Source organism: Cricetulus griseus, chromosome 3 (genome assembly GCF_003668045.3).
Source record: "Cricetulus griseus strain 17A/GY chromosome 3, alternate assembly CriGri-PICRH-1.0, whole genome shotgun sequence".
Taxonomy (NCBI): Eukaryota; Metazoa; Chordata; class Mammalia; order Rodentia; family Cricetidae; genus Cricetulus; species Cricetulus griseus.
In genome coordinates this window covers 84,122,352-84,149,332 of record NC_048596.1, presented here as the reverse complement: position 1 = coordinate 84,149,332, position 26,981 = coordinate 84,122,352, and the positions used below count along the sequence as shown (strand labels likewise).

Below are 26,981 nucleotides of genomic sequence, written 5' to 3'. Positions count from 1 at the left end.
CGGTTAAATACTATTCCGAGTCTCCTGATCCGCAGGGGGCCTGCCACCTTTTTCTCCACCACTCTGTGCGCTGCAGGAACAGGCAGAGACCAAAAACCTGGCTATCCCTAAGATTTTGTGGTAGATCCCGGGGCAGCACCTCTCCGCCTAAGTCCTGCTCCACAAACTAGTCCAGAACAGCAAGCGAAGGAAGAGGCACGGCCTCCTCGCTGGCGTCAGAGAGCGCCACGTCCCTCTAGGCTCTTTGGGCTAGATCTTCCCGAAGCTCCTTGGCGTAGGCGCTTCCCTGTACCAACTCACCAATAGGCGTCCTCCGCGATCCGGAGCCGGACCAATTAGTTGCTGTCGGGGGCGGAGGCTGTCACCATGGTAACCAGGAGGCGGGCACGCAGGAGGCTGTAGAATAGAGCACGGCGAAGGGCCGTGGGCTGGGCAAGATTGGAGTTCGCGCGGCTGGCATCAGTCAGCTTAGCCTCGCACGCGGAAAACCTGCAGAGAAGGTCAGTAGCACGGAGCTGGGTGCAAATCCCGGCCTCGGGGAGGCTTGGGCCGCTCCGAGGGGGAGAGGACGCAGGTCTTCGCTTATCCTGCCGGGCTGTGAGCTTAGAGGGCCGAGTTGTGGGCTGAGGGACTGGGGAGGGTCTCCCAGCTGTAGCCCCAGGTTCCGGGTCCTCTCTACCGCTACTCTTGCTACAGGGCACCTGAGCTTTCTTCGGGGTCGGTGGTACAAGCAGGCGGTGTAGGTGCTGGACCACGACTGGGGCGGGGTTCGTGGGTGAGGGGGATGCCCACTGGTGAGGACTCTGGACCTATCAATTCGGTGCGGATGCTCAGCGCCGCGGAGCAAAGCTAGGCCCAGGAACACAGCTCTTCCCCGGGGTATGTGAAGCCAGTATCTTTTGCCACTAAGGAGAAAGTTTATGCCAGCTGTAGTATCGTTTGCCACAAAGTGACAAATTAGGCGAAAGAGGAGCCCTTTCGATTTAGAGGAAGAGAAAGATAATACTTTGTTGCACCTGCTGAATGTTAACTCGGTGGACTGATGTGGTTATTGTGGTTGATGCAGGCAGTGGTCTTACATGGCAAGTATTTTGCAAAATCAGAAGCGGGTGGAGGGGTAGAGAACGAAAATGAACAGGAACCCTGGTTATGATAATCTATACCTTTTACATAAATTGAATGCTGTGTGCTATTATCTTAAGTTTTTTTTTTTATTTAAGGCTCTGTTAAATCTGTGGATGAATAAAATAAATACTTCCCCCACCCCCGGAAAAAAAACCACCCTGATTTTAACAAAAGACAGGAAGCTGTGACTCACACAATCCCAGCTTTTAGGGGAGCCTGAGGCAGGAGGATCTTTTACCACTGAGTTTAAGAAACCGATACTAGCATGGACAGTAGTCACACACACAGCTTAAATGGAAATATTTGTTATAGTGAGTTATGTTTGATTGTGGGATTTCCCTATAGGATAGCTTAAACTGTTGGGATTGCCCTAAACTCAAGAGTCGATAGGAATTGTGTCAGGCATTTGGACCAGATAGCTTTTGGGTATTTAAATTGCTTCTTAAGGTCTTCCCTGACTGGTTTTGTTAAGTAATTGACTCTAGTAATACACAGATTATTTTATCTTGTCCTTCTTAGAAATTGCATTAGGAGTTTTCCTCTTTTAAGTTGTGTTATAGTTTTATATAACTCAAGCAAATTCAACAAATAATGAATGAATGTTCCTTGGTTAACACAATTAATAGTGTGAAATATTAAAATCATGGAAATTTAGAATTACAAATGAAATCTCAGATAGAATCACTCTAGTTATTACGTGAGCACAGAAGCTCTCAGCATCTGGTTTGTCTGGTATAGGTTAAAAATTCATTTCTGAGAGCCATCTAGATGGCTCAGTGGATAAAGTCTCTTGCAGGGAAGCCTGATGTCCTTCTGTTTGACCCCTGTGGCCCATATCATAGAAGGAAGTCACCAATTCCTGTAAATTGTCCTTTAACCTACACATAAATATCCATAAATTAATTTAAAAACACCTATCTAGGGGGGGAGGGGAAAGGGGGAGAAGGGATTGACATGTGAAGCAAGCCTGTTCCTAATTTGAACTAATAAAAAAAATAAAAACCAAAACAAACAAACAAAAAACCCACCTATCTGCCTCCTTTCGGATTTATTTACAGATGCTCTTCTTAGGGCTTTCTGATTTTACCCACCGACCTGTGGTGGAGCCCCTGTTATGTTTACTTTTCTCTGTTCTCCCAAGGTACTTACTGTTCCTTTCATACTCTCTCTCTCTCTCTCTCTCTCTCTCTCTCTCTCTCTCTCTCTCTGTGTGTGTGTGTGTAGGCCAGAGGTCCATTTCAGTTCCTCTATCACTTTCCACCATATGTTTTGAGACCTAGAGTTCACCTATGTGGCCAGACTAGCTGGCAAGGAGCCCCAGGGATCCTCCTGTCTCTTCTTCCCTAATGCTGGGATTATAGGCATGCAGCCTGCCTGGCTTTTTATGTGGGTGCTTGGGATTCAAACTCAGGTCCTATGCTTATGTGGCTAACAGTTTACCAACAGCCATCTCTTTAACGCCTCTTTCCCCAACCGCCATTTCTCCAACCCCTTACACAATTTATATATTCTTTCAGTATACTTTTTATTTGTTTGTTTAAGACAGGATAGATTCAGACCCCATATGTAGCCCAGGTTGGCCTGGAACTTACTGAAATCCTTCAGTCTCAGCCTCCTGTGATTATAGATTTGTGCCACCAAGCCCCAACATTCAGCATGCTTTTTACCAAGTTGGTTTGTGTTCATAAATACAAATTGAAATCATAAGAAGGCAATTAGGGCACTTTTCAAATCAGTAGTTATTAATTATGGGCATTAATTCTAGTGTCATATGTTTTGTGTCTTTGCTGTCAGATGGTAGAATAATATATGTTAAAATTATATCCTACTTTCTAAGGACCCTTTAAGTGGCTGGTGTCTGCAAAATATTTGAGTATTTGGGAGCTGGAAGGGCCAAGTGCCAGTTTTTAAAATATATTGAAGGGCTAGCAAGATGTGTCTGAGGGTAAAGGTCCTTGCTGCCAAGCCTGATGATCTGAGTTCAGTCCCATAGCCGTATCAAGGAGGAAGAGGAGAACTGACTCCTCTGGGTTCTTCTCTGACTTCTATTTGAATGTCCACATACATGAAGTAAATACATAAATAATGGAAAAATAAAAAAAAAGAATTACTGAAAGTGATACTATGTGGGCTTCATAGCTGGCTCAGCGATTAGGAATGCTTGATTTTCCAGAGGATCTGTGTTGGGTTTCCTAGTACCCATGTCTAGCAGTTCACAGCCACTTGTAACTCCAGACCAGGGGATGACACCCTCTTTCGGCCTCTCCTGGCACACTCACACACATGACACCCCCCCACACACGAATAAACAATAAAATGTGTTGAAAGTAATTTACATTTTATTAATAAAATAAATATTATTTAATTTTAAGACAAATTTCATGTAGCCCAGGCTGTCCTGGAACTTACTATGTAGCCCAGGTTGGCCTCAAATTTAAGGCAGTCTCCTGCCTTACCTTCCTGAATTCTGGGATTACAGGTAGTAGCTATGACATCCAATTTAATTCAGTCTTATGGTCAGGAAAATCAAGACTCAGGAAATCAAGTCGCAGACTAAGGGTATGGCTCAATGGTAGAGCTCTTGCTCAGTATCCATTCAATTTCAGGCTGGGGTAAGTGAGGGAGGAGAGAAAAGTGCAAGTAACTAGCAAATAAATGAATGAGGCTAGGGTTCAATGTGCTGTTTCTTTGTTTTTACTATGCTGTATTGAAGTCATGTACAAAATATAACCTGCATATTCTCACTCTTCTATATAGATAGTCTTATATTTAATACACCACCTAAAAAGACATCTGTCACTAAAATTTGAAGGGGATTGATTTGCTTATTTTCTTTGCAGACTACATAGAAAGACTTCTGTTCAGCCTTGAGTTTAAACATGTGTGTCTTGTTTTATGTCGTGGAGTTTCAGAAAAGGCTTTGAAATGCACTGGTTTTGATCTTTGTGGCAGGGAGAGATTGCTCAGTGGGTAAGAGCACTTGCTGCTGTTGCAGAGGATCTGGGTTCAGTTCCCAGAACTGCTGCTCACAACTGCCTGTAACTTCCATTTCAGAGGCTCTGACGCCCTCTTCTGGCTCCCACAGGCACTTTCGTGCATATGGTGCACATTCAGATAAGTAGACACGTACACATAAAATATAATAATAATAATAATAATAATAATAATAATAATAATAATAATGATAATAATAATATAACACATCTGTGACAAACTGGGATCAGTTTAATTAAAATATTTTAATATTATTTTTGTATGTGTGTAACATGGCTTGTGTGTGGAAGGTCAGAGGACAACTTCCCAAGTCAACTTTCTTCTACCATTTGGGTTCTGGGTCTCAGGTGTGTCAAGCATGGTGGCAAGTGCCTTTACCCACTAAGCCATCTTACCACCTCCAAGTTAATTGTTTTAAGGTAGTAGTAAGTATAAAGAAATATTTAAGTTAAGAATTTGTTATTTTTTTCTGTGATTAAATTCCCCTTTATTCCCCCCTTTCTTTTTTTGTTTTGCTTTGGTTTATTTTGTCATATTTGGTTTTGCGTTTTTCTTTTAAATCTTGTTTGGGGTTAGATGTTGCAAGGGTTGGGGGGAGATGGACGGGAACAGGATGCATTATGTGAAAACTTCAAAGAATCAATAGAAGTTAAAAAAAGAATTTATTAATTCTTTATTATTATTATTATTATTTTTGAGTCAGTCTCATTTTGCCCGGACTGGCCTCAGACTCTATATATAGCCAAAGATGGCCTTGGTCCCCTGTTTTTTCCTTCATACTGGATCAACAGGTTGTGTAACACCATACCTGATTTTCCAGGTAAGGCCTTACCAGAACAAGTTATCCTTGGAGCTGGAGAGATGACTTAAGGTTAAGAGTACTCCTTGTTCTTGCTGGGGACCTGGGTTTTGTCCTCATGGTGACTCCAACTACATATAACAATAATTCTGACCTCTAGGACCACCTGACATGCAGGTGGTACTCATGCATACTTACATGCAGGAACTCACAATACACCTAGAATAAAAACAAATAAGTTAAAAAAATGAAAAAGCTACCCCATGTTTTATTTCTGTGAAGAGATTCTATGACAATGGTGACTCTTATAAAGGAAAGCATTTAACTGGGGCTTGCTTACAGTTCCAGAGGCTTATTCCATTATCATCATATTGGCGAGCATGGCAAAATGCAGGCAGAAGGAGCTGAGGTTTTTACATCTGGATCCACAGACAGCAGCGAGAGAGAGCCACTGGGCCTGGCTTGGGTTTTTGAAATCTCAAAGCACCCCCAGTGACACACCTCCTCCAACAAGGTCATACCTCCTAATCCTTTCAAATAGTGCCACTCCCTAAGCTTTTAAATATATGAACCTATGGTAGCCATTCTTATTCAAACCAGCACAGTCTTTGTCATACTCTGTGTATTTGCTGAGAAAAACAAATGCTGTGATCCTGAGTTTGTCCAGTATGGTGCAACTTAGGCATTGTATATAGATCTGTTTGTTCTGGCCTTTGACTGTTTATTTTACCAGTAAACTGACAGGTCATAAAAACATGATACCTCTCTCTTGTTTTCCCTCTCTCCTTCCTCCTTCCTTCCCTCCCTCCCTCTTTCTGTCTTTCTTTTCTTTCATTTTTCATTTTTTTGATACAGGCTCTCTTCATAGTCTTGGCTATCCTGGAACTCACTCTGTAGACCAGGCTGACCTCAAATTCACCAAGATCCTCTGCCTCCAGAGCTAGGATTAAAGGCATGGGCCACTAATACTTTTCTTTTTTTTTTTTTTTTACTAATGGTATACTATGTATATAATAGCACATATTCTTGTGTACTGTTGCCACTAAATAAGGATATGTTTATAATTCATTGTTATGTTTAATCTCTCTCCATTCAGAATCCAAGAGTCAGTTTTTCAAGGAGAAAAAACTGGGCCAGGAGCCAAGATCTGTTCTCCAAAACGTAATATTGTGTAGATCATCTTACCCCTAGAGATCTCAGTGGCCTCATCTGTGAAAAAAGAAAAAAAACAAAGGTAAAACCTTTAGCCTGTCTCAAGGTAAGTGTTCAGTGAAGAATTGTCTTTTGTGCCAAACAAAAACAGCTGTCACCATCAACAGTAATAAAACATAGGAAAGAAAACAGACATAATGGAAACCTGGTGGTGGCACATATCTCTAATCCAAACACTCAAGAGGCAGAGCAGGCTGATCTCTGAGAGGTTGAGGCCAGCCTGTTCCAGGACAGCCAGGGCTACACAGAGAAATCCTGTCTCAAAAAACCCTCAAAATAAATAAATAAATAAAAACAACCCCTAAACAATAACAACAATTAAAAAAAAAAAAAAAAAAAACCAACCAACCAAACAAAAAACCCAACAACCCAGACACAGTGGTGGCTTAAACACACAGATTTTTTTTGTCATTTAAAATAATTTTCTTTATGAGAGAGAAAGTAAAGACTCTCTGTGTAGGTCAGGCTGGCCTTGTGGTGACAGCAATTCTCCTGCCATAGCTCCCTGTGTGATGGGATTATAAGCACTCGGCACCACATCTGGCCGATGTAATTTTTTAAAGGTTTAATTAATTTAATGTGAAAGTGTATGTGTGCTCCCATGAGTGCCTTCAGAGGCCAGAGGTATTTCAGCCTGGCAGTTTCAGCTGCAATTGCAAGTGATTATGAACCGTCCAAAATAGATGCTTAGAGTGGAACTTGGGTCAAGAGAAGTGTCTGCTCTTAAGCACTGAGCCATCTCTCTAGTCCATAAAATAGCTCTGTTTTTAAATTTAAATTTTGTTTCATGTGTATGTGTGTTTTGCTTGCATTCATGTCTGTACCATGTGTGTTCCTGGTGCCCTCAAGAGACCAGAGGAGGGTGTCATATCCCCGGAACTGGAATGACAGGCGGTTGTGAACAGCCATGAGGATGCAGAGAGCTGAACTTAGGTTCTCTGGAAGAGCAGCCAGTGCTCTTAGTGCTGAGCCATCTCTCCAACATCTAAAATAATTCTTGAAGTAATAGTTCAGAGTAGGCCGAGTGACTTTGTAAAGTAGTCTGAGAGACCAAATCTAGTTTTGATCTGTTGCCCCTAAGGTTCCCATAGTTCTCAAAATCAAAGATGGCTGCCAGACCTCCACTGTCACAGTGGGGTTCCAGGCAGCAAGGCAAAGACAAAGAAAAATGCATTCTCTCTCATTGAAGACTCCCTGAACCAAAGCTCAGGCTTCAAGGAAGCAAAGCTGGAGATGTGGCTGCCCTCAATAAAATGGGGTTTATGCTACTGAGAAGGAAGGAAAATTTGGATATCAGTGGGAAAGCAGAAGTTTCTGCCACAGGTGGAGCTTCCTCCTCTCACTTCTGAGCTCAGGGCCTTGGCAGTGACTTATGTGCCTTTAGTGATGGGAGCAAGCCTCAGGCCTGACCACTGCCTAGAGAAAGAAACTATCTGTTTTCTATACTACATTTCTGTTATTTTCTTTGGTGGTTTGTTTGTTTCTTCTAATTCTTTGTATTTTCTTGAGACAGGATCTTGTTATATAGTCCTGGATGGTCTGGAACTCAGAATACAGCCAGTCTGTTGAACTAGCCTGCCTCTATTGTTGTGATTACAGGCCTGTGTCCTGGTGCTTGGCTGTGTTTTTCTTTCATTCCATGATTCATTACAGAGGTACCTCTCTCTTGTTTGGAGGTTTGTTTTGGTTACTTAAAAAAAAAAAAAAAACCAAAAAAAAAAAAAAAACCACCCATACGTGTTCAGTGGATAGTTGTTGTGCAACTGATGGTTGTGTAGAGATGAGCTGACATCTGTCCAACTGCAAGCAGTTATGTAAGCAAGACACTAGAATGATAGAGACCTTTTCCCAAGGGTGTCACCCGACCAGTCATCAAAAGTTACTGTATTGATAAGTGTATCTCCTTTTGGTATATTCTTTGCATTTGGGATGGTCACACAGGACACCTGTTTGCCTGCATTGCTAGTTGAAAGGAGTTGGTTGGTTTAAAGTCACTTAGCTCTTACCTGTCCATGAAATTTTTATTCCAGTACTGCCCTTGCATAATTTAAGTATACCATTTTTGGGGACCAGTATTAGAGTTGAAATCAGGGTCTCACAATGCTCCTCACCTCCTCTATACAGAGCTACATATACCCAGCCTCAAGGCAGGCCAATATTTTCTTTACAAGTTTTCCTTGTAAAGACTTACAGACACCATATTTTGTCATTTAAAATGGTTCAGATGGCCAGGTATTGTGGAACACGGCTGTAATCCTAGAATTTTGGAGGTAGGTAGAGGCTGGAGGATCAGGAGTTGGAGGCTAGCCTGGGATACAAGGTTCAGTTGTCATTATTTTGGTGTAAAAAGGTGAATTTAAATTAACAACCTTGAGAAAATGAAACAGCAATTCAGAGCATGGAATTTTAAGTGAGGAAGAATCTAAGGAGTCAATCAGTAGTTTAGTGTTTATAGTCAAGAGATAAAGAGAGATTAAGATTTTATATCTATGAAGTGTGTTTACATTTCACAAGCTCTTGTACTTTTCCTCTTAATACTTGGGCATGGTCAGGTATGGTGGTACACAACTTCTGACTGGCCTTGATCTCACTGTGGAACTGAAAATGACCTTGAACTTCTGATTCTTCAACTTCTACCTATCTAGTGTGGGGATTACAGGCAGGAACCACCATGTTGGGTTTTGTGCAGCCCTGTAACGCTAAGCAAGTTCTCTCCCATAATAAGTGTCTTCTGAGCCTCTCGTTGGATTTAAAAGGCACTTGACATTTGAGTCATCAGACTAAATATGTCTATCCCTGAATACCACGCTAATATCCCATATTTTGTTTTGCTTTGGTGGCTTGACACAGTCTTACTCTGTAGTCCAGGCTAGTCTCACACTTAGTACCTACCATCCCTCATGTCTTAGCCTCCTACATGTTGGGCTCAGCTTAGTTAAAAACAAAACAAAACAAAAAAACAAAACTTTTTTTTTTCAGGGCTGGAGAGATGGCTCAGTAGTTAAGAGCACTGGCTGCTCTACCAGTAGACCTGGGTTCAAGTCCCACCACCCACAAGGTGTCTCACAACTGGCTGTAACTCCAGTTCCAGGGGATCTGACACCCTCTTCTGGCCTCTGTGTGCACTATATATGCATGGTGCATAGACATACATGCAGGCAAAACACCCACATATATAAAACTAAATGAATAAAATAAAATTTATCACTTTTTTTCATTAACAGAAAATAGCTGTTCAGTGTATTGTTTTAAAAGTAACTTTCCCCTCTCTAAATTGCTTAGAAAAACCTGCCTCTCTCACAATATTAAAGACTTCTATGTTGAAGAAGCATCTATCCTATGTATCTTTGTTTTCTTTTGTAGTATTTGATATGGATACTTAACACATAAACATTCAAAAAAAAAAAAAAAAACCAAACATACTTCAGCCTTAAAAAGAAGAGCAAAAGGGAGGATTAAGGGAGGAAAAATTTTTTAAAAGGCGGGGGGGGGGGGAGGCGGGGGAGAAAAAAGACTCACAAAGTCAGGGGCAGGGCTAAGAAGATGGGTAAGAAGGCTTGGTGTCCAAGCATGAGGATCTGAGTTCAAATCCCTAGAACTCTCAGGGTGGTGGTGGCACACACCTATAATTCCAGCACTCAGGTGGCAGGGGCAGGCTGATCTCAGTGAGTTAGAGGCCAGTCTAATCTACAGAGCAAGTTTCAGGACAGGCTGTAAAGCTACAGAGAGAAACTCTGTCTCAAAAACCAAACACCAAACCAAAACAAAACAAAAATTCCCAGAACTCAGGTAAAGATCTGGGCATGATCCCTTATGTACCTGTAGCCCCAGTCTCTCTGCCTTGCATGTGAACACACACCACCACATGATATCCCCCCCCCCCATATAGTTTATACTCTTAACTGAATTACTACTTGACTCCTTGAGTGATTTCATAGCTAAGAAATCTGGCTCTGTGTATGAGTCACAGCTTTGATTTGTTTTTTTCTGGACTTGGAACTTGGCTGTTTTGGATTTACTGGATACGTAGGGAAGGCTGTGATTCCTTCTGGACCTGTACGTTTCATGTTGTCTTATCATGGGGTTGGGGATATACTCATTGGTCAAGTGTTTGCCTGGCATGCACCAAGCCCTGGGTTCAGTTGCTGGCACCTTATGAACTGGGTGTGAAGGTGCACACCTGTAGTCCAAACACCCAGGAAGATGGAGGTAGGAAGATTCAGGTCATCCTTGGCTATATAGTAAGTTCAAGGCAATCTGGAAACAAAACAAAACAAAACATCCTCCTGCCTTCTGATAGATGTGGTGGCTCCTGCCTGTGATCTCTGCATTGGGAAGGGTGAGGCAGGACTGCTTGGAAGGAGACCGGCCTGGACTGTACAGTGAGTTTATTCTGCTCTTAGAGAAGTTATTGTCAATTTGTAATGTTTGGCTCCATCTCCTGGTCAGCAGTTAGCACACTGTCTCCTTTCAGGGTCTGTATTGGAGGGAGGGAGAGGAATGATAAAGGAAAGATGGCCACTCCTATTGATCTGGTCAGGGAAGTAGACAGGGTTACCCATCTTTTTTCCTCAGCTTTCCTGTGCAAGATGCATACGTTTCCCAGTTGATGAAGTCTATAAATGGATCTGACACTTTTGACATTATGTTGGTGTTTAAAGAGATTTCTCTGTCATTTCTTTTCACCTAATGTATGTGAACACTTCCCATTTCTTCTGGTGCCATAACAGTTGATATTTATTGAGTCTTTATTAAGGACCTAAGTAATTAATTGTTCTAGTTATATCTAGAATGAGCACAAAAGACTAAAATCTTATGAGGGGAATATGTTTAAAATAGTTTTCTTTTTGTTATTTTTTTCAAGATAGGGTTTCTCTGTGTAGCTTCCTCTGTCCTGGAACCACTCTGTAGACCAGACTGGCCTCAAAGTTCTCAGAGATCCTCCTGCCTCTGCCTCCTGAGTGCTGGGATTAAAGGCATGCGCCACCATTGCCTGACTAGAATGATTTCCATTGATCAAAAAGGAGCGAGCAGTGGGACTGTTGAGATGGCTCAGTAGGTAAAGGCACTGCTGCTGCTGCTGCAGCTGCTGCTGCTTCTGCTGAGCCTATGACCTGAGTTCTGTTCATCGACCTAGGTGGTAGAAGGAGTGAACTGACTTCTTCAGCGTTCCTCTGATCTCCACATGACATAAGAAGGAGAGGCAGTGAATATTAAAAGTTCAGGTAAATAGAAAGTCCTAAAGAAGATGGTAGATTTCACACTTAGGATTCCCGTGTTTTACTGACAGGACACGAGAATGTATGGCATGTAAGAAAAAAAAAATACTGTCAATGAAAACTGAGGCAGCCATACTTGTTATATCACTCACAGTTCCATTTTGCTTACTGAAAGAGCCTTTAAAGATTAGACATACATGCACATACAGCTTTTGTGTAGCATTTATAAAAAGATTTATTTTTCTTTTATGTATGAGTGTTTAGCCTGCATGTATGAGTATCACATGCATGCAGTGTCCAAGGAGACCAGAGAGGGTGTCAGATCCCCTGGGACTGGAGTTACAGACAGCTGTGAATCACTATTTGGGTGCTGGGAATTGAACTGTGGCCTCTGGAAAAGGAGCCAGTGTCCTTAACTGCTGCACCATCTCTCCAGTCCTGCATTTTCTTGTCAGGCCCCATTGCCTGGCAGTTTCTTCTAATCCTGTAACTTGAGTTTCCCAAGCTTTGGTGCTGGAGCTTTCTTGGTGTGACCATAAGCTGGCAGACAGCTTTCAGCTCTGTGTTGTTCCCCAAACTCTTTAAATGGTTTGTTAACCAGAAGCACTGACAGCTGTCAGCTGTGGAGCATCACTACCAATCTGTGTTCTTTTCCAGGCGTCTTGTTCCTTAACTGCTCATCACATGGTATCAGAAGGCTTCAGGAGCTAAGCTAACACGCTCAGTAGGTTACACCAGGCACTTCAGCATTTAACTCAGATTTAGCCACTCTTCTTTAGCTGTGTTGCTGCGACCCCCACGAGAGCATACGGTAACATCTTTGGGAAGCTGCTTTGTAGTTTCAAATGTAATGGATCAGCCTCTTTGGCCAGCTATTTTTCTGATAGTCTTTCAGTGGAGTGCTCTAAAAACCCACTCATGGACTGGAGATGCAGTTCAGTTGATAGAGTGCCTACTTGGATGCAGGAAGCCCTGGGTTCATCCCAGCATGTGGACCTACTGGATTCAGTGTTCTCGAAGAGAGGCTTGCACTATGGACATCCTCAGAGTTGTCGCCGAAATATCTTGTGTGACCTGATGAAATGAGCATAAGTCTGCAGGAACCAAAGATAGTTGGCTGGGAATGGCTTAGTCTGCAGAGTGCTTGCCCACCATGCACAAAGCCTTGGGGTCAGTCCCCACCACTGCATAAGCTGAGCGTGTCAGTGTACATCCATAATCTCAGCACTCCAGGAGGTAGAGGCAGGAGGATCAGAAGTTCAAAGCCATCCTTAGTTATCCACACCAGCTTATCTAAGAACAAACAAGTAGATAAATGAACATTTCAAAAAATAAAAACCATTATATGTACACTGTTGCATACCTGTAATCTCAACATTTAGGAGGCTGAGGCAGGAGGGTCACCGTGAGTTTGATGTCAGCCTGGACTATATATATAGCAAGACCGTGTTTCAAAAGAGCAAAAAGCCCATTCTCTTATGCCAGTCTCTTTCTCACTTTAGTGTTATTATTTTGAGGCATGTGAGAGAGCATCAGAAGTTTGTCAGTGTTTCCCATGGACTTAAATCAGCTTTGACTTTCATCCTATGGTGCTTTCAAGCCCTTTGCCTGACACATGCATGCTAGATAAGCACTACCACTGAGTTATATTCTCAGCCATTCCTTTCTTGTTAGAAGTTATGAAACATCTGTTCAGTGCTAGGAGGACATTACTGACAGTTTGACATTTGCCGTAGTGATGGGCACATCCATCATATCAGCTCAGTACTTGGGAAAACACATTGGACCTGTAGTAAGTTTCTGCTGCCCTCAACTGTGCTCTGCCGCTGCTCATAGGGGATTCTTTATGTCTCACAATGTAGAGTAAAGTAAAATGGCTTTGTATAGTAGCTTTCTGTCCAAAGTCTGGTAAAGCAGTTAGTGCCCATAAAAGAGAAGGCCAGGTTATTCTTCTAACAGCAGTGTTTGCCTCACCCAGCTGCTTTATTTCCTTGCTTACAGAAGAACACTTGAACGCCAAACTTTAATCTTTTTTTCCTTGTAGGTCTGGGGATTGCGTTTAGGGATCTAAGCCTGCTCTGCAAGCATTCCACCACCAATTATGTCTGCAGCCTTTTGTTTGTTTGTAGCCCAGGATGGCCTCAAACTCTCTGCTGTCCTTCTGCTTCAGCCTTCTGAGTGCTATGGCCATGGGCATGCACCACGGAGTAGACCAGCAAGTTATAACAATAATGTAAAAAGTCTGAGGTTATGACAGTAAGAAAAACTGTAATAAAGTTTATGACATTTGGGTAGTAAAGCCTGTGTTGCTCTTACTACCTGGCCAATCAGTTTTTTTTTTTTTCCAATTAACTGAAAGACAATCTCTGATTTCTAAGTTATTAAGTTAAAGAATCATGTATCAAGTTGATCAAGAACAGAATCAGTAATCTGAGTACAGTTAAACAGGAAATATTTGAATTAGTAGGCAGATGGGGCTGGAGAGATGGCTCTGTGGTTAGGAACACTTGTTGCTCTTGCAGATGACCCAGATTTGGTTCCCAGAATCCACATGGCGGCTCACAACTGTGTGTAACAACAGTTCCAGGGGATCAAACCCTCTCTTCTGAGCTCCTCAGGCACTACATGGATGTGATGCATAGATATACATGCAGGCAAAAACACTCATATGTAATAAAATTAATTAATTAAAAATTTAAAAAGAAGGCTGAGATTACACTTGCATAATGGAAGGAGAGAACTGACACCTAACGGTTCTCCTGTGACCTTCACACATTCACCGTGTCACATGTGCACACACATACATAATAAGTAAATAAATGAAAACAAAAGAAAAAAAGGCAGAGGCTGTCAGCTATACAAAACAGCGTTTATGTGTATATACATGGACACGTTTATATATTTAGCACACTAATAGGAACACAACTGGTTTAGCAGTGCTGGTTTCAAATAAAATTATAAAGCATGCCTAGTATAGATGCCATGCATGGGTGACAAATTATATCTTTTTCTTCACATTAAGAACATTTAGCTTGAATTTTTTGTAGTATCCCTTTTTATAAAATTGAAATGATTTTATATCATGTAATTTATGTTTTATCACATAAAAATACACACACACACACACACACACACACACAGAGAGAGGGAGAGAGACCATCTCACTGTGTAGTCCAGGCTGATCTGGAATTTACTATGTAGTCCAGGCTGGCCTTAAGCTCACAATCTTTCTGCTTTAGACTCCAGAAGCAAGAATTACAGCATGTGTCTGTAACATGAATTGATAAATGACCCAGAAACTGATATTGGGGTTCAAACTTCATGATGCATATCAGAAGAGCAAAGCAGCTGGCCACTAGCTTCTTACCTGTACCTCAGGCTGAATGGGCTGATCCTGTCTCCACAAGCTCTAACCAAGCCTCAGACTGTAACCTCTCTCCAGCATTACTTGAGAATGAATGTCTTATACTGAATCCTGATATGCCCTGACATATATCTCTATGAGTCCTGGGATAAAAGGTGTGAGCTATAATTCTATTTTAGACTGATTCACTCCTGTGTAGATCTGGGTGGCCTTAGACTCAGAGAGATCCATCTACCTCTTAATCCTGAGTCCTAGGATTAAAGTTGTTTATACCACCTCCTAGTTTCTGGCTGCTGGGATTAAAGGTGTGTGCCTGGCTTCTATGGCTTGTGGTTGAATCCTCAGGCAAGCTTTAATAAATCATAAACAATATATCACTACATGTGTCCCCATACCGAGCTATACTTCATCTCAATTTAAATTCAGTCGATTGATTTTAGTGCACTCTGATGTTGTATGGCTGTCCCCTCTATCTGACTTAACACAGTTTCCTCCACACTGAACAAATTCTTCCCAGCAGCCTTTGCTGCTGCTTTCCTCTCCGGATACCCTCTGCTCTAAGCAGTGATAATCTACTTCTCTAGGGATTTGCCTGTTGGGGCATTTTAACATGGATTGAATCATACATATAACTTGTGTTGTTTTTGCTCTTGATTGTGTTTACTATTATATTTGATTGTTAAAACCACAGATTTCTCCTTAAAATCTCAGTCTTTGGCTTTTCAAAATGACTGAAGAACAAAATAGTCTTTGGTTTTGAATGGCGTATCATGATGAATTGTCTTAGCCATGTAAAACTGAAACTGGACCCAGAGTGAATGAACACAGACCCATCAGCTTCTCAGCCTGAGCATCCTTCCTGTCTGCCTGAAGCAAGCCAGGAGTTAGGGCAGAGCCAGTTTCCAGAGTATGGCCTTTTCTTGGATTCATCTCTTTTTCTGTAGTCTCTAGATAAGAACTTCCTTTGGTAGTGGATCTGTGCTGGCCTTGCTGTTGGCTTTTGTGTTTGAGGACTGGTACCAACTTCTTGCTTTACCAGTATAATGTTAGGCTTGCTCTGTAAGCCCTGTTCTACTAGAGGTTTAATTTAAAGGTTTTTATAAATTGTTTAACCTTGTACAATTGGTTTGAGCACAAGCAATTTTATTGGTGTTTCTGATTTAGGTACCAGAAAAGACCTCTACTTTACTCACTAATTTGATAGTGGGATTTATAATTCTAAGGTTGAACTGGATGTGATGGTCCAGGCATGTAAGAGGAAGAAGAACCAAGAGTTCAAGGTTATCCTTGGCTACACAGAAAGTTTGAGACCAGCCTGGACCACATGACCCTTGTCTCATTAAAGAAAGAATAGTGAGGTCTAGAGAAATCCCCCAAGTTAAAAAATTTCGGTGACTGAATTGTGATGTCATAGGTACAACTGTGGCTAGTTTCAGCTAGCATTGGAGTATAGAGGGGCAGTGGGAAAATAGCTTAGTTGGTAAAGTGCTTGTTGTGCAAGAATGAGGATTTGAGTTTGACTTCTAGATCCTACGTAAAAAGCCAGGCTTTGTGGCAAGTGCTTATAATCACAGCACAGGGCAGTGAAGACAAGTAGATCCCAAGCCAGCCAGCTTAGTCTACTTAGCAAGCTCCAGGCCCCACCGAGAAATCTTGTCTCAGAAAACAAGGTGTGAAGTCTCTGGCCACCAGGTGAACACAAGCATGGGCGTATACCACATTCCATCTACATACAAAAATGGGAACAAAGAAGATTATACACCTAAATTTGATTCTGCCCTGCTGTTAGGTATAAACTCATTTTCTATTATATTTGGATCAACACACTGCTACCTACCCTAGTGCAGGGGATGAAATGCAGGGCCTTATACATAATTGGCAAGTGTTTCTATTGCCCAGCTACATCCCCAGCCCCCAAAGTACCTTGGAGATAAGTCTTCTAAACAGTACAGCAGAGGGCAATGATTTCCGTTGCTTCGGAATTAGCTACAGGAATTGATAAAAGAGATTGTGGGGCTCTTCCCAAGTCTGTGGTTTGCAAGACCAGCATAGGCCTTGGGAATTTGCATTTCTGCCAAGGAGCTACTCACAGGTAGCCTCCTGCTTGGGTGTCAGTCACTTCAGGTCTCAGACCTTTTCTATGGCTTTCTGAGTACTGTATCTGTTTCCTGTATGCCTTCCTCCATGCTGTACATGTTCTTAGAATTATTCTTGATCTGATCTCTAGCTTAAGCCTTCATGTATGTAAGCACACAGTGTCAGATATTAATCATTTCTGATCCTTGCAGGAGACCTAGAGCACTGAATCATTATGAAAACAGAATAAAATGTGAACTATAGTATTCAAAATACGTGAAACCTTTTTCTCTTTTGCTTTAACCCCTGACATCCTACTTGTGGGAGGTGAACATAATTACTGTACTACAGAAACCTCTCCAACCTGATAAACCCATGATTTTTGAAACACAGTCTCCTCTATATATCCCTGGTTGGCCTAAAACTTTCTATGTATACCAGACTGGCCACAAACTTGCTGCAATCCTCCCATCTCTGCTTCTTGAGTTCTATGATTACAGGGGTGTGCTACCACACCTGGCCTACTTGGTATTTTTTGGCCTGTTTATTTGAAAGCAGTTATGGGCTAGTTTTGTTTCTTTTGAGAGAAAGTTTCTCTTTGTAGCCCTGGCTGTCCTGGAACTCTCTGTAGACCAGGTTGGCCTCAAACTCAGAGATCTGTCTACCTCTGCCTCCTGAGTGCTGGTATTAAAGGCATGCACCACCACTACCTGTCTGTTTTTTGTTTGTCTTTGGTTCTGCTTTGTTTTTTACATTCATTCATTCATTCATTCATTCATTCATTCATTATCTGAGTATGCCTATGTGTCATGGGATACCTGTGGAGGACAGCTTTCAGTGGTTATAGTTCTCTCCAGCCATCAATATGGGTCCCAGGGACCAAACTCAGTTTGTTAGCCTTTCTAGGAAATGCCTTTACCCACTGGGAAATCTTGCTAGCTTTGCTGGTTTTCCCACTATTTTTTATTGTTATTGTTTGTTTGTTTTTTTAATACTTATATATTTATATTTTATGTCTGTACATGTGCATGTAGTACTCACAGAAGCCAAAAGAGGGCACCAAATCCTCTAGAACTTGAGCTGCAGGTGGCTATGAGCTGCCAGATGTTTCTGAACAGCAGCAAGTGCTCACAACTGTCTATGCTGCCCTTTGTTTTATTTATTTTTTTAGGGTTTATTTATTTTTTACTTTATGTGTCCTTTATTTTGTTCTTGCGTGGTTTTTGTACCACATGCATGCCTGATGCCTGTGGAAGCCAGAATATCCTTTGGAACTGGAGTTATGTACAGTTGTGAGCAATCTGATGTGGGTGCTAAGACTGAGCTCAGGTTCTCTGCAAGAGCAGCAAGTGCTCTTAACTACTGAGCCATCTCTGTAGCCTCTTGTATTGAGCATTATGGAATTAACTTTTTTTTTTTTTTTTTTGCCCCATCTACTTTCTTTTTTTTCTCCCCTCCCCCACCCTCCCCAGACAGGGTTTCTCTGTGTAACTTTGGTTGACCTGGAACTCACTTTGTAGACCAGACTGGCCTCAAATAAAGAGATCCACCTGCCTCCTGGCATTAAAGGCATGTGCCATTACCATACCCAGCTTGCTTTCTTCCATTTTTAGTTAGTATAAGAAATAAATAGTGGGTTTAATTATGATATTTTCATAATATGCATTGTGTTTTGTTCCTGTTTACTTTCCCCTGCCTCTTCCCACCAGTCTTCTTCCTCTCGATGGGCCCCCTTCCCCCCTCTCCACAAATAGCTCCCTTTCTGGTTTTATGTCACAGGTGTGTAAATACATGGTTTTAAATGTAGATTCCTCACATGACATTAAACAAGCAATGTTTTATCTCCCCACCCCTTCTGTCTTTTACCCTCTCATATCTCCATCTTTTCTGCCACCCCCTACCTCTCACCCTTACCCTCTCCCCCTGGTTCCTTATTCCCATTATAGTCTAAATGTTTACTTTCTTTTTTCTTATACATTTTTAAAGATTTTATTTATTTATTTATTTATTATGTATACAACATTCTGCTTCCATGTATATCTGCACATTAGAAGAGGGCACCAATTCTCATAACGGATGGTTGTGAGCCACCATGTGGTTGCTGGGAATTGAACTCAGGACCTCTGGAAGAGCAATCGGTGCTCTTAACCTCTGAGCCATCTCTCCAGCCCCATGTTTACTTTCTTTTGTTTATTTTTTTATTAAATGTCTCTGCACCCAGAGTGTCCTGTAACTTAACTATGTAGCCCAAGCTGGCCTTGAACTCATGACAATCCTCCTGCCTCAGCCTTCCAAGTGCTGGGATATGAGAGTGAGCCACCATGTCTAACTTTTAAATGTTTTCTTTTTTCTTTTTTATATATTTTTAATACTTTTTAAAAAAGATTTTATTTATTTATTATGTATACAGTCTTCTGCCTGCATGCAGATCTCATTCAAGACGGTTGTGAGCCACCATGTGGTTGCTGGGAATTGCACTCAGGACCTCTGGAAGAACAGTCAGTGCTCTTAACCACTGAGCCATCCCTCCAGCCCCTAAATGTTTTCTTATATATACAGTTTAGAAGTCAAAGTTTTGTTTCTTGTCTTTTTAATTTTGGCTGAAAAACATTTCTCCCTTAATTTCCTTCCTGCCTCCTCCCCTCCTTCCTTTTGATTTTTGAGACAGGATCTTGCTTTGGTATCCTGGCTTGCCTGGAACTCACTGTGTAGCTCAAGCTTGTCTCAGACATGACAAGGTCTTCCCAGTCTAATCTCCCAAGTGCTGGGATTATAGCTATGCACCACCCCACCAGGCTTTGTTTGTTTTGAGGCAGGATATCACCAAGTAGCCCATGCTGGCCTGGTACATACAATCCTCCTGCTTCAGCCACCAGAGTACTAGGATGATGGGCCCATGCCAACTCCTGAAGCTCTCCTCCTATTTTCTTTGGTGATTAATTATAAGCATCAATTTTAAAAATTATAATCTATTTTCATCTTATTTCCTAGAGTTCTTTCCCCTTTTAAACCTCTTGGGGATGAATATATGATTGACTTGGCACTGGCACTGGGAATACATGTCTACAGCCTTATAGCATCTTTCCAGACTTTGCTGTAATGACTTCTTCATTTCAGATGAGGTGGAAGATCATCCAGCTACAGTACTGTTTTCTTTTGGTCCCGTGCATGCTTACTGCTCTGGAAGCTGTGCCTATAGATGTAGACAAGACCAAAGTACACAACACTGAGCCCGTGGAAAGTGCAAGGATAGACCCACCAGTAAGTGCATGGGTGGATTAGAATAACTAAATGAATTCTATGCCGGTGGAGTACAAGGATTGCTGCTAAATGACTCATGTGAAATTCTGACCAGCTGAAGGACCGTGAAGTATTGCTAATGTTGTCTGTGCATAGAATTCTACATTGAATAACTATTTCTGGAGAGTCCTGGGCAGGAATCAGGTGATCAGGAACACTGACCACTGCTATTTAGTGCAATTGTTATATAAAAGACTTAATCACAGTACATTTTTAATGTAGCAATAATCATTCAAAAGAGAAATACTGTTATTTTCAAAGGAGGGAGAGATGATCATTCATTTTTTCCTCCTAGAAATTCATCCACACCACTGTGTTGTTTTTCAGTGGTGGGGGTGGAATGTGCAGCCTATGCATTCTAGCTACATATCCAACCTTAAATCTTCCCTTTCTAGATCACACAAGACATTTACACTTATCTTGTAATAAACCGAGATATTGGTCCCAATTCAAAACTCTTGATCTTCTTGATTGCTGAAGCTGTCAAAGAACATTCTGTCTTGGTGCCATTTTGCTAGAAATTGCTTTTCCAGGATGCAAGTCTTTCTGTTCAGACCAAGGCAAACTTTCTGAACTGTGACTATTGGTTTCTGATATGAAGGACACCGGACTTTACTACGATGAATACCTCAAGCAAGTGATTGATGTTCTAGAAACAGATCAACATTTCAGAGAAAAGCTCCAGAAAGCAGACATAGAGGAAATAAGGGTGAGTAGAGTTCAGCAACAGGCATGGCAGAAAAATCACACTGAGAAGTGGATCGGATGGGTGGATCTGTGCTGTTATATCACAGAAAGGTAGAAGACAGACAAGTGGCCTATACAAAGCAGTGGGAAAAGGCACAAAGTCATTCTTCCCTGAAGAGATTATGTCAGAGCTAAACTGTAGAAGGCAGAGGGAGGGGCTGGCTGATGTATGAGCCAAACATGCAAAGGCTGTGACTCACACCATGTACAGGAAACACTTTGGAGTTAGAAATGGAGGCTATGAATGGCCAGATAATGGTGTTGGAGTCAAAGGCCAAATGGCAGGGAGCTATGTACATCAAGTGCAGTGGCTTAGATCATGTTCTGAGGACAGTAGGAAGTTATTCAAAGATGAAGAGCAGGTTAAGGCCTGATTCTTTGGTCAGTTCCAGATTAACAGTTCCAGATTGAGACAATGAGCTGTATGTATCTTACATTAATACAGCAGGTGCAACCATTTGCCTTCCTCCTAAGAACACCATTATGTATAATGTCCTGGTTGTATTGAAAATGTACAGTTGTACAGATTATATTTGACACTATTTCATTATATATAAAGGATTTATTCATCATAGGTTTCAATGTGTGTTCAGGTTCTGGAAATAATCCCCTATTCTAGGAATTAAACTGAGGAAGGGCTGTTGGAGGTTTTAAATGTTCATCAGTTGTGAAGACATTTGGGTTATATCTGCTTATTTTGGTTGCTCTAAGTAATGCTGCTGTGAACAGTGATGCTTAAGTTTCTGTGCTAATGTGTTTCAGCCTCTAGGTTTTAGTCCTGGGGATGGAATTGCTGGGTCACATGACCACTCCATTTTTAACTTTTTAACGAACTTCTTTGAAGGAATAGTTTGTTTCTGTCTTTCGTAGGAGGGTCTTAGGTAATCCAGGCTGGCCTCAAGCTCACTGTATAGCCAAAGCCTTTGAATTTTTTTTTTTTGAGACAGGGTTTCTCTGTGGCTTTGGAGGCTGTCCTGGAACTAGCTCTTATAGACCAGGCTGGTCTTGAACTCACAGAGATCTGCCTGCCTCTGCCTCCCAAGTGCTGGGATTAAAGGCGTGCGTCACCATCACATACACTTCATGTAGAATTTTTGATCCTCCTGTCTTCGATTTCAGGTGTGGTCTGTGCACTGCTAACCTTCCTATATGGTAGACAAGCACTGTACTAACTGAGATAGATTTCTCTACATTTTAATTATTATTATTATTATTATTATTATTATTATTGGAGACAGGATTTCATGTAGGCTAGACTGGACTTGAACTCCTGATCCTCCTGTCCCCACCTTTCAAGTGCTGGTATTATAGGAATGAGTCATCATGCCCAGTTTAAATGAGACTTCTGAAAGGAATGTTTTTATAATGTTAAATTTCTCTGAGTTAGCCAAACTATCACTAATTTAAGATAATGCCATTTTTAAAATATTTGTTTTAATTTTTAATGTGTAGGTGTTCTTCTTCTGTGTGTCTGTGCGTCATGTGCACACAGTGCCCACAGACATCAGATGGAGTGCTGGGTCCTCTGGATCTGGAGTTATAGATGGTTGTGAGCTGCCGTGTGGATGCTGGGAACCACACCCTGGCCTGCTGGAAGAGCAGCCTATGCTCTTAACTGCTGAGCCATCTCTACAGTTCCTATAATGCTCTTTTTACTCTGTTACCTCAGGTCTCAAATGGAATATACTAGACAAAACTAATTTATTGATTTTTGTTGATAGAGTGGGAGGCTGAGCAAAGAGCTGGACTTAGTAAGTCACCATGTGAGGACAAAACTCGATGAACTGAAGAGGCAAGAAGTAGCAAGGCTGAGAATGCTCATCAAAGCTAAGCTGGATTCCCTTCAAGGTAGGTTCTGCAATGATGGGAGGGCACTTGCAGTACTTGTTCGTTGAGGCTTGGCTTATGTAAAGTGCTTGTAGCATGCTCTTTTATGTGTGCATGGTATATTTGATTTTGTGTGTGTGCATGAGTAGTGTGTGCACACTCACGTGTGCTTGTGTGTAGAGGCCAGAGGTTAATGTTTGGTGTCCTCTGAGACTGATATTTGCTATTTTCTCATACTCTTGCAGATACTGGCATGAATCACCACCTTCTTCTGAAGCAGTTCGAACACCTAAACCACCAGAATCCTGACACATTTGAATCCAGTGATTTGGATATGCTAATCAAAGCGGTGAGGGTGTGCCCCGAAAGCAGAGTCTTGATATTCCTTTGAGGGTCTGTGATTTGACAGATAAACTAGATGAGGTGGGAACATAACCTTCATAGGCTCTGGAGAATATGTATCTTCTGAGGAAGGTTGCTTAAGCTTTCTCACTACAGATACCATTACCAACATGGTACACATCGCTTATCCATGTCCCCAAATCCAAAATGCTGCAAACATTGAACCAGGCTTGAACTAGCCAGTCACAATGGTATCTATAGGTTTTGTTTAGACTTTGTAAGGAAGTCCTGCCTATGAAGGTTCTATGGAAGAATCAGTTTCCTTTACCAGGGTATGGTGTTTCCTGGTATTTCTTGGCATGAGGCAGTGTGACTCAAGTCTCTCCTTCCATCTCCATTTGGCCTTCCTCCCTGGGCCCTAAAATTTGGAAAATCCCTTAAAATTTGTATTACTAGTGTATCTATATATGATATATTTATATAATGTTTATTACCTTATGTATTATTATTTTTTGTATTACTATATATTGTAATTGTGTGTGGTACTAGGAGAGTAACTCAGAATTTCATACATGCTAGGGAATTCTGGGAATACTGGAATGAGCTACCACAGCTGGCTGGCCCTGGAGGTTTTAGATGAGAGTTTATGGACCTATTGTATTAGTTATGAGAGGAATTGACAAACATGATGTTTCAGTTGGGTGGTTACGAAATTTAGTCAACCACTTTTCATTTTGTGTCATGTCCACATTTGACCTAGTTCCTTCTTTTTGAAATCAGTTTGTATTTAGCCTGTTTTGAATAGTTCAATGTTTATTTGTTTCTTTTACTCTCTTATTCCTCGTCTGATAGAGAGCATACTGTATTGAAGAGCTATTTTATTGTTCTAGAGAGATAGCTCTGGGCTCAGTTTCGTGACCCTGCCTCAGTGAATAAGGTGGAGAGCAATCAAGGAAGACTTCCAACGTGCACATCCACACACACCTGCACACAAATGCCCACACACATGTGAATGCATATACACACTCGAAGGCACCCCACACATGCATGAGAGAGGAAGAAAACACAATGGCCATTTACACTTCTCTAGCATATTGATTTGAATATGTGTGCCCTAGGCAACTGCAGATCTGGAGCAATATGACCGGACTCGGCATGAAGAGTTTAAGAAGTATGAGATGATGAAGGAACACGAGCGCAGAGAATATTTAAAAACACTGAATGAGGAAAAGAGAAAAGAAGAAGAATCTAAATTTGAAGAAATGAGGAGGAAGCATGAAAATCACCCCAAAGTCAATCATCCTGTAAGGACTATGATTTTTGGAAACTGTATTCAGATGAAGTGAATTCTTTATAGCAGAATTTTATCCTAAGTTTAGCACATAATTCTCAAGTCTTAATTCTGAAAAGTTCCTCAGACATATTTTTTGAGTCTATATACATAGATTATATTTTGTTTTGAGCAATTTCTTAAAATTGGTTCACAGGGAAGCAAAGATCAACTAAAAGAGGTTTGGGAAGAGGCTGATGGATTGGACCCTAATGACTTTGACCCCAAGACATTTTTCAAATTACATGGTAACAGATTTGATACAAATATTGATATTTATATCTGCTGTTTGAAAAGTCTGTATTTGATTTCCTCGTTATTGATCACTGATGGTTTGCTGTTGCGTACTACCAATTGTCATATTTAGAGTTTTTCCTTCAGATGAAATTATTAATAGTCTTTTAGCTGATCTCCACAGAAGATATTTTAGATCATAGCTGTGTCTTTCTGCTCACTTTTGCTATTGAATCATTGTATGACTCATTCCAAAGCTCTCTGTAAACTGGAGGTACTTTTGTGACTGGTTAGGTTATATCTAATAAACTTTACATGATGATTAAAATTTTACTAAGGTTGTCTGGTGGTGACACCTGTAATCTCAGCACTTGGGAAGCTGAGGAAGGAGGATTGCTGCATGTGTTAGGCTATCCTGGACTACATAGTGAATACCAAGCCTGTCAGGGCTACATAGCAAGACCATGCTTAAATATTTATTTATTTATTTATAACTATTTTTATTCTTATATATACTGTTCTATCTCTCTGGAAAGAATAGATAGTATGTACTTTTCTAAAACATGATTATGAACTGCAAATATAGAATTGTCCCTTTGGCTGACTGGAGGCTTTGTGAAAAAGATGAAGCCCTTCCTGCAGCCGATTGTCACTTTGCATAAGCACTACTTTTGCAAGCCATTATAGTTGTATTTTAAGTATTTGTTCCCTGAAGGATTCAAATATGCTTTTGCATTTGTAACTATTAAACTTTAGATGTCAACAATGATGGATTCCTGGACGAACAAGAATTAGAAGCACTGTTCACAAGAGAGGTAAACAATTGTTATGTCCTCAGTCCCGTCTGCTCCCTTCCCCTGAGTCATCTCCTTTTCTCTCATGCTGGTTGTCACATCTTCTTCTTTTAGTTGGAGAAAGTGTATGACCCCCGGAATGCAGAGGATGACATGATAGAAATGGAGGAAGAAAGGCTTAGGATGAGAGAACACGTCATGAATGAGGTATGCTTTAAGGTTAGGGTGTATGCCATTTCTGTCATTATTCAAGTTATTGCACTAATTCTTATCAAAAGATGGAAGAATAAATATGCAGTTTGTATTTTTTAGATTTATTTTTTTTTTTATTTTATGTATGTGAGTGTTTGCCTGTATGTACATATATGTACTTAGATGTGCCTGGTACCTGAGAAGGCCCAAAGAAGATGCCTGATCTCCTGGCACTGGAGTTACAGACAGCTGTAAGAGGCCATGTGGGTGCTGGGAACTGGACCTGGGTCCTCTGCAAGAGCAGTAGGTGCTTTTAACTGCTGAGCCATCTCTCCAACCCCCATAATAGGTATTTAATTGGATTTTGTATTTTTAACCAGAATATTATACTGTATTTCTTTAACAAAGTAATTTGTAACCACTTTAAAATATTTTACAAGATTATGATACTATAGTATACCAGCAGTAAACATTTTGGGGCAGTAAAAAAAAAAAAAAGCAATGATGTTTTATAGTTAACATTTTTAAACCTACACAAACTTTTATGGGTTGAAAAGCCCTAGTCAGAAATTCAAAATGCTCTAATATTCAATGCTTTCTGATCACTGACAGAGATATGAGATACAGGAAAGCCTATACCATGAATTTTTATGTTTCATGCACCAAATTACTTTTAAATTGTATAATGTTGCCTTCAGGCTGTATGTATAAGTTGTATATATGAACCATAAGTCAATTTTGTTTGGGCTCCCAACCCCAAGAAACCTCATTATATATGTGCAAATGTCTCAAAATTTTCTTTTTAAAAATCCAAAATTTAGCCGGGTGGTGGTGGCATGTGCCTTTAATACCAGCATTTGGTAGGCAGAGATAGGTGGATCTCTGTGAGTTCGAGGATTCAAGGCCAGCCTGGTCTACTGAGCGAGTTCCAAGACATCCTCCAAAGCCACAGAGAAACCCTGTCTCAAATACAAAAAAAAAAAAAAAAAATCCAGAATTTGAAATCACATTTGGAAAGGGGGGTCCTCAGCCTTTAGAATTCTCAAGTTCTGTTACCTTAATAATTATGACAACAAATATTTACATCTTATTTACCTTCCTTAAGCTTCAAGGGTATGAGAAGGACCCTTGGACCTTGGACCTAGCGTGGTTTGGCTTTTTGGTACCCTTCATTCCCAGGTTGCAGGAATATTCTCTCACTGGACAGTATAAGGGACATAAGAAACTCAAGACCGCTTCATGGAGTAATGTGTAAGACTCATGCCTAGCCATCCAGGCCCCCTGTCTGCTCACATCCCACTGACTGAAGTGGGTCCACAGTCAGGAGAGGATGGGTGCCTCTCACAGGCTGTTTCAGCAACATATGCTGAGCTGGAGGCAGGGATGTAGAACCTTGTTATTGGGCAGAGCAGTAATTGCAATACAA

General features: G+C 41.1%; 1 protein-coding gene across 4 annotated transcripts in view; it reads left to right on the top strand.

The window, feature by feature from the left end:
* The first annotated feature begins 362 nt into the window (after positions 1–362).
* The window catches only part of Nucb2 (nucleobindin 2), a 41,612-nt gene continuing 14,993 nt past the window's right edge, over positions 363–26,981 (top strand). For 2 of the 4 annotated variants that reach the window (XM_035442264.1, XM_035442265.1), the window contains exons 1-8: positions 19,888–20,050; positions 20,691–20,798; positions 22,558–22,684; positions 22,909–23,012; positions 24,124–24,309; positions 24,493–24,583; positions 25,326–25,384; positions 25,478–25,570. In XM_035442264.1, the coding sequence (XP_035298155.1) occupies positions 19,889–20,050; positions 20,691–20,798; positions 22,558–22,684; positions 22,909–23,012; positions 24,124–24,309; positions 24,493–24,583; positions 25,326–25,384; positions 25,478–25,570 (930 nt within the window). In that variant the 5' untranslated portion in view covers position 19,888. Of the gene's footprint in view, positions 501–6,014; positions 6,177–19,887; positions 20,051–20,690; positions 20,799–22,557; positions 22,685–22,908; positions 23,013–24,123; positions 24,310–24,492; positions 24,584–25,325; positions 25,385–25,477; positions 25,571–26,981 lie in introns of those variants that run through there. The other 2 variants (XM_027410151.2, XM_027410149.2) reach the window with 2 other exon arrangements.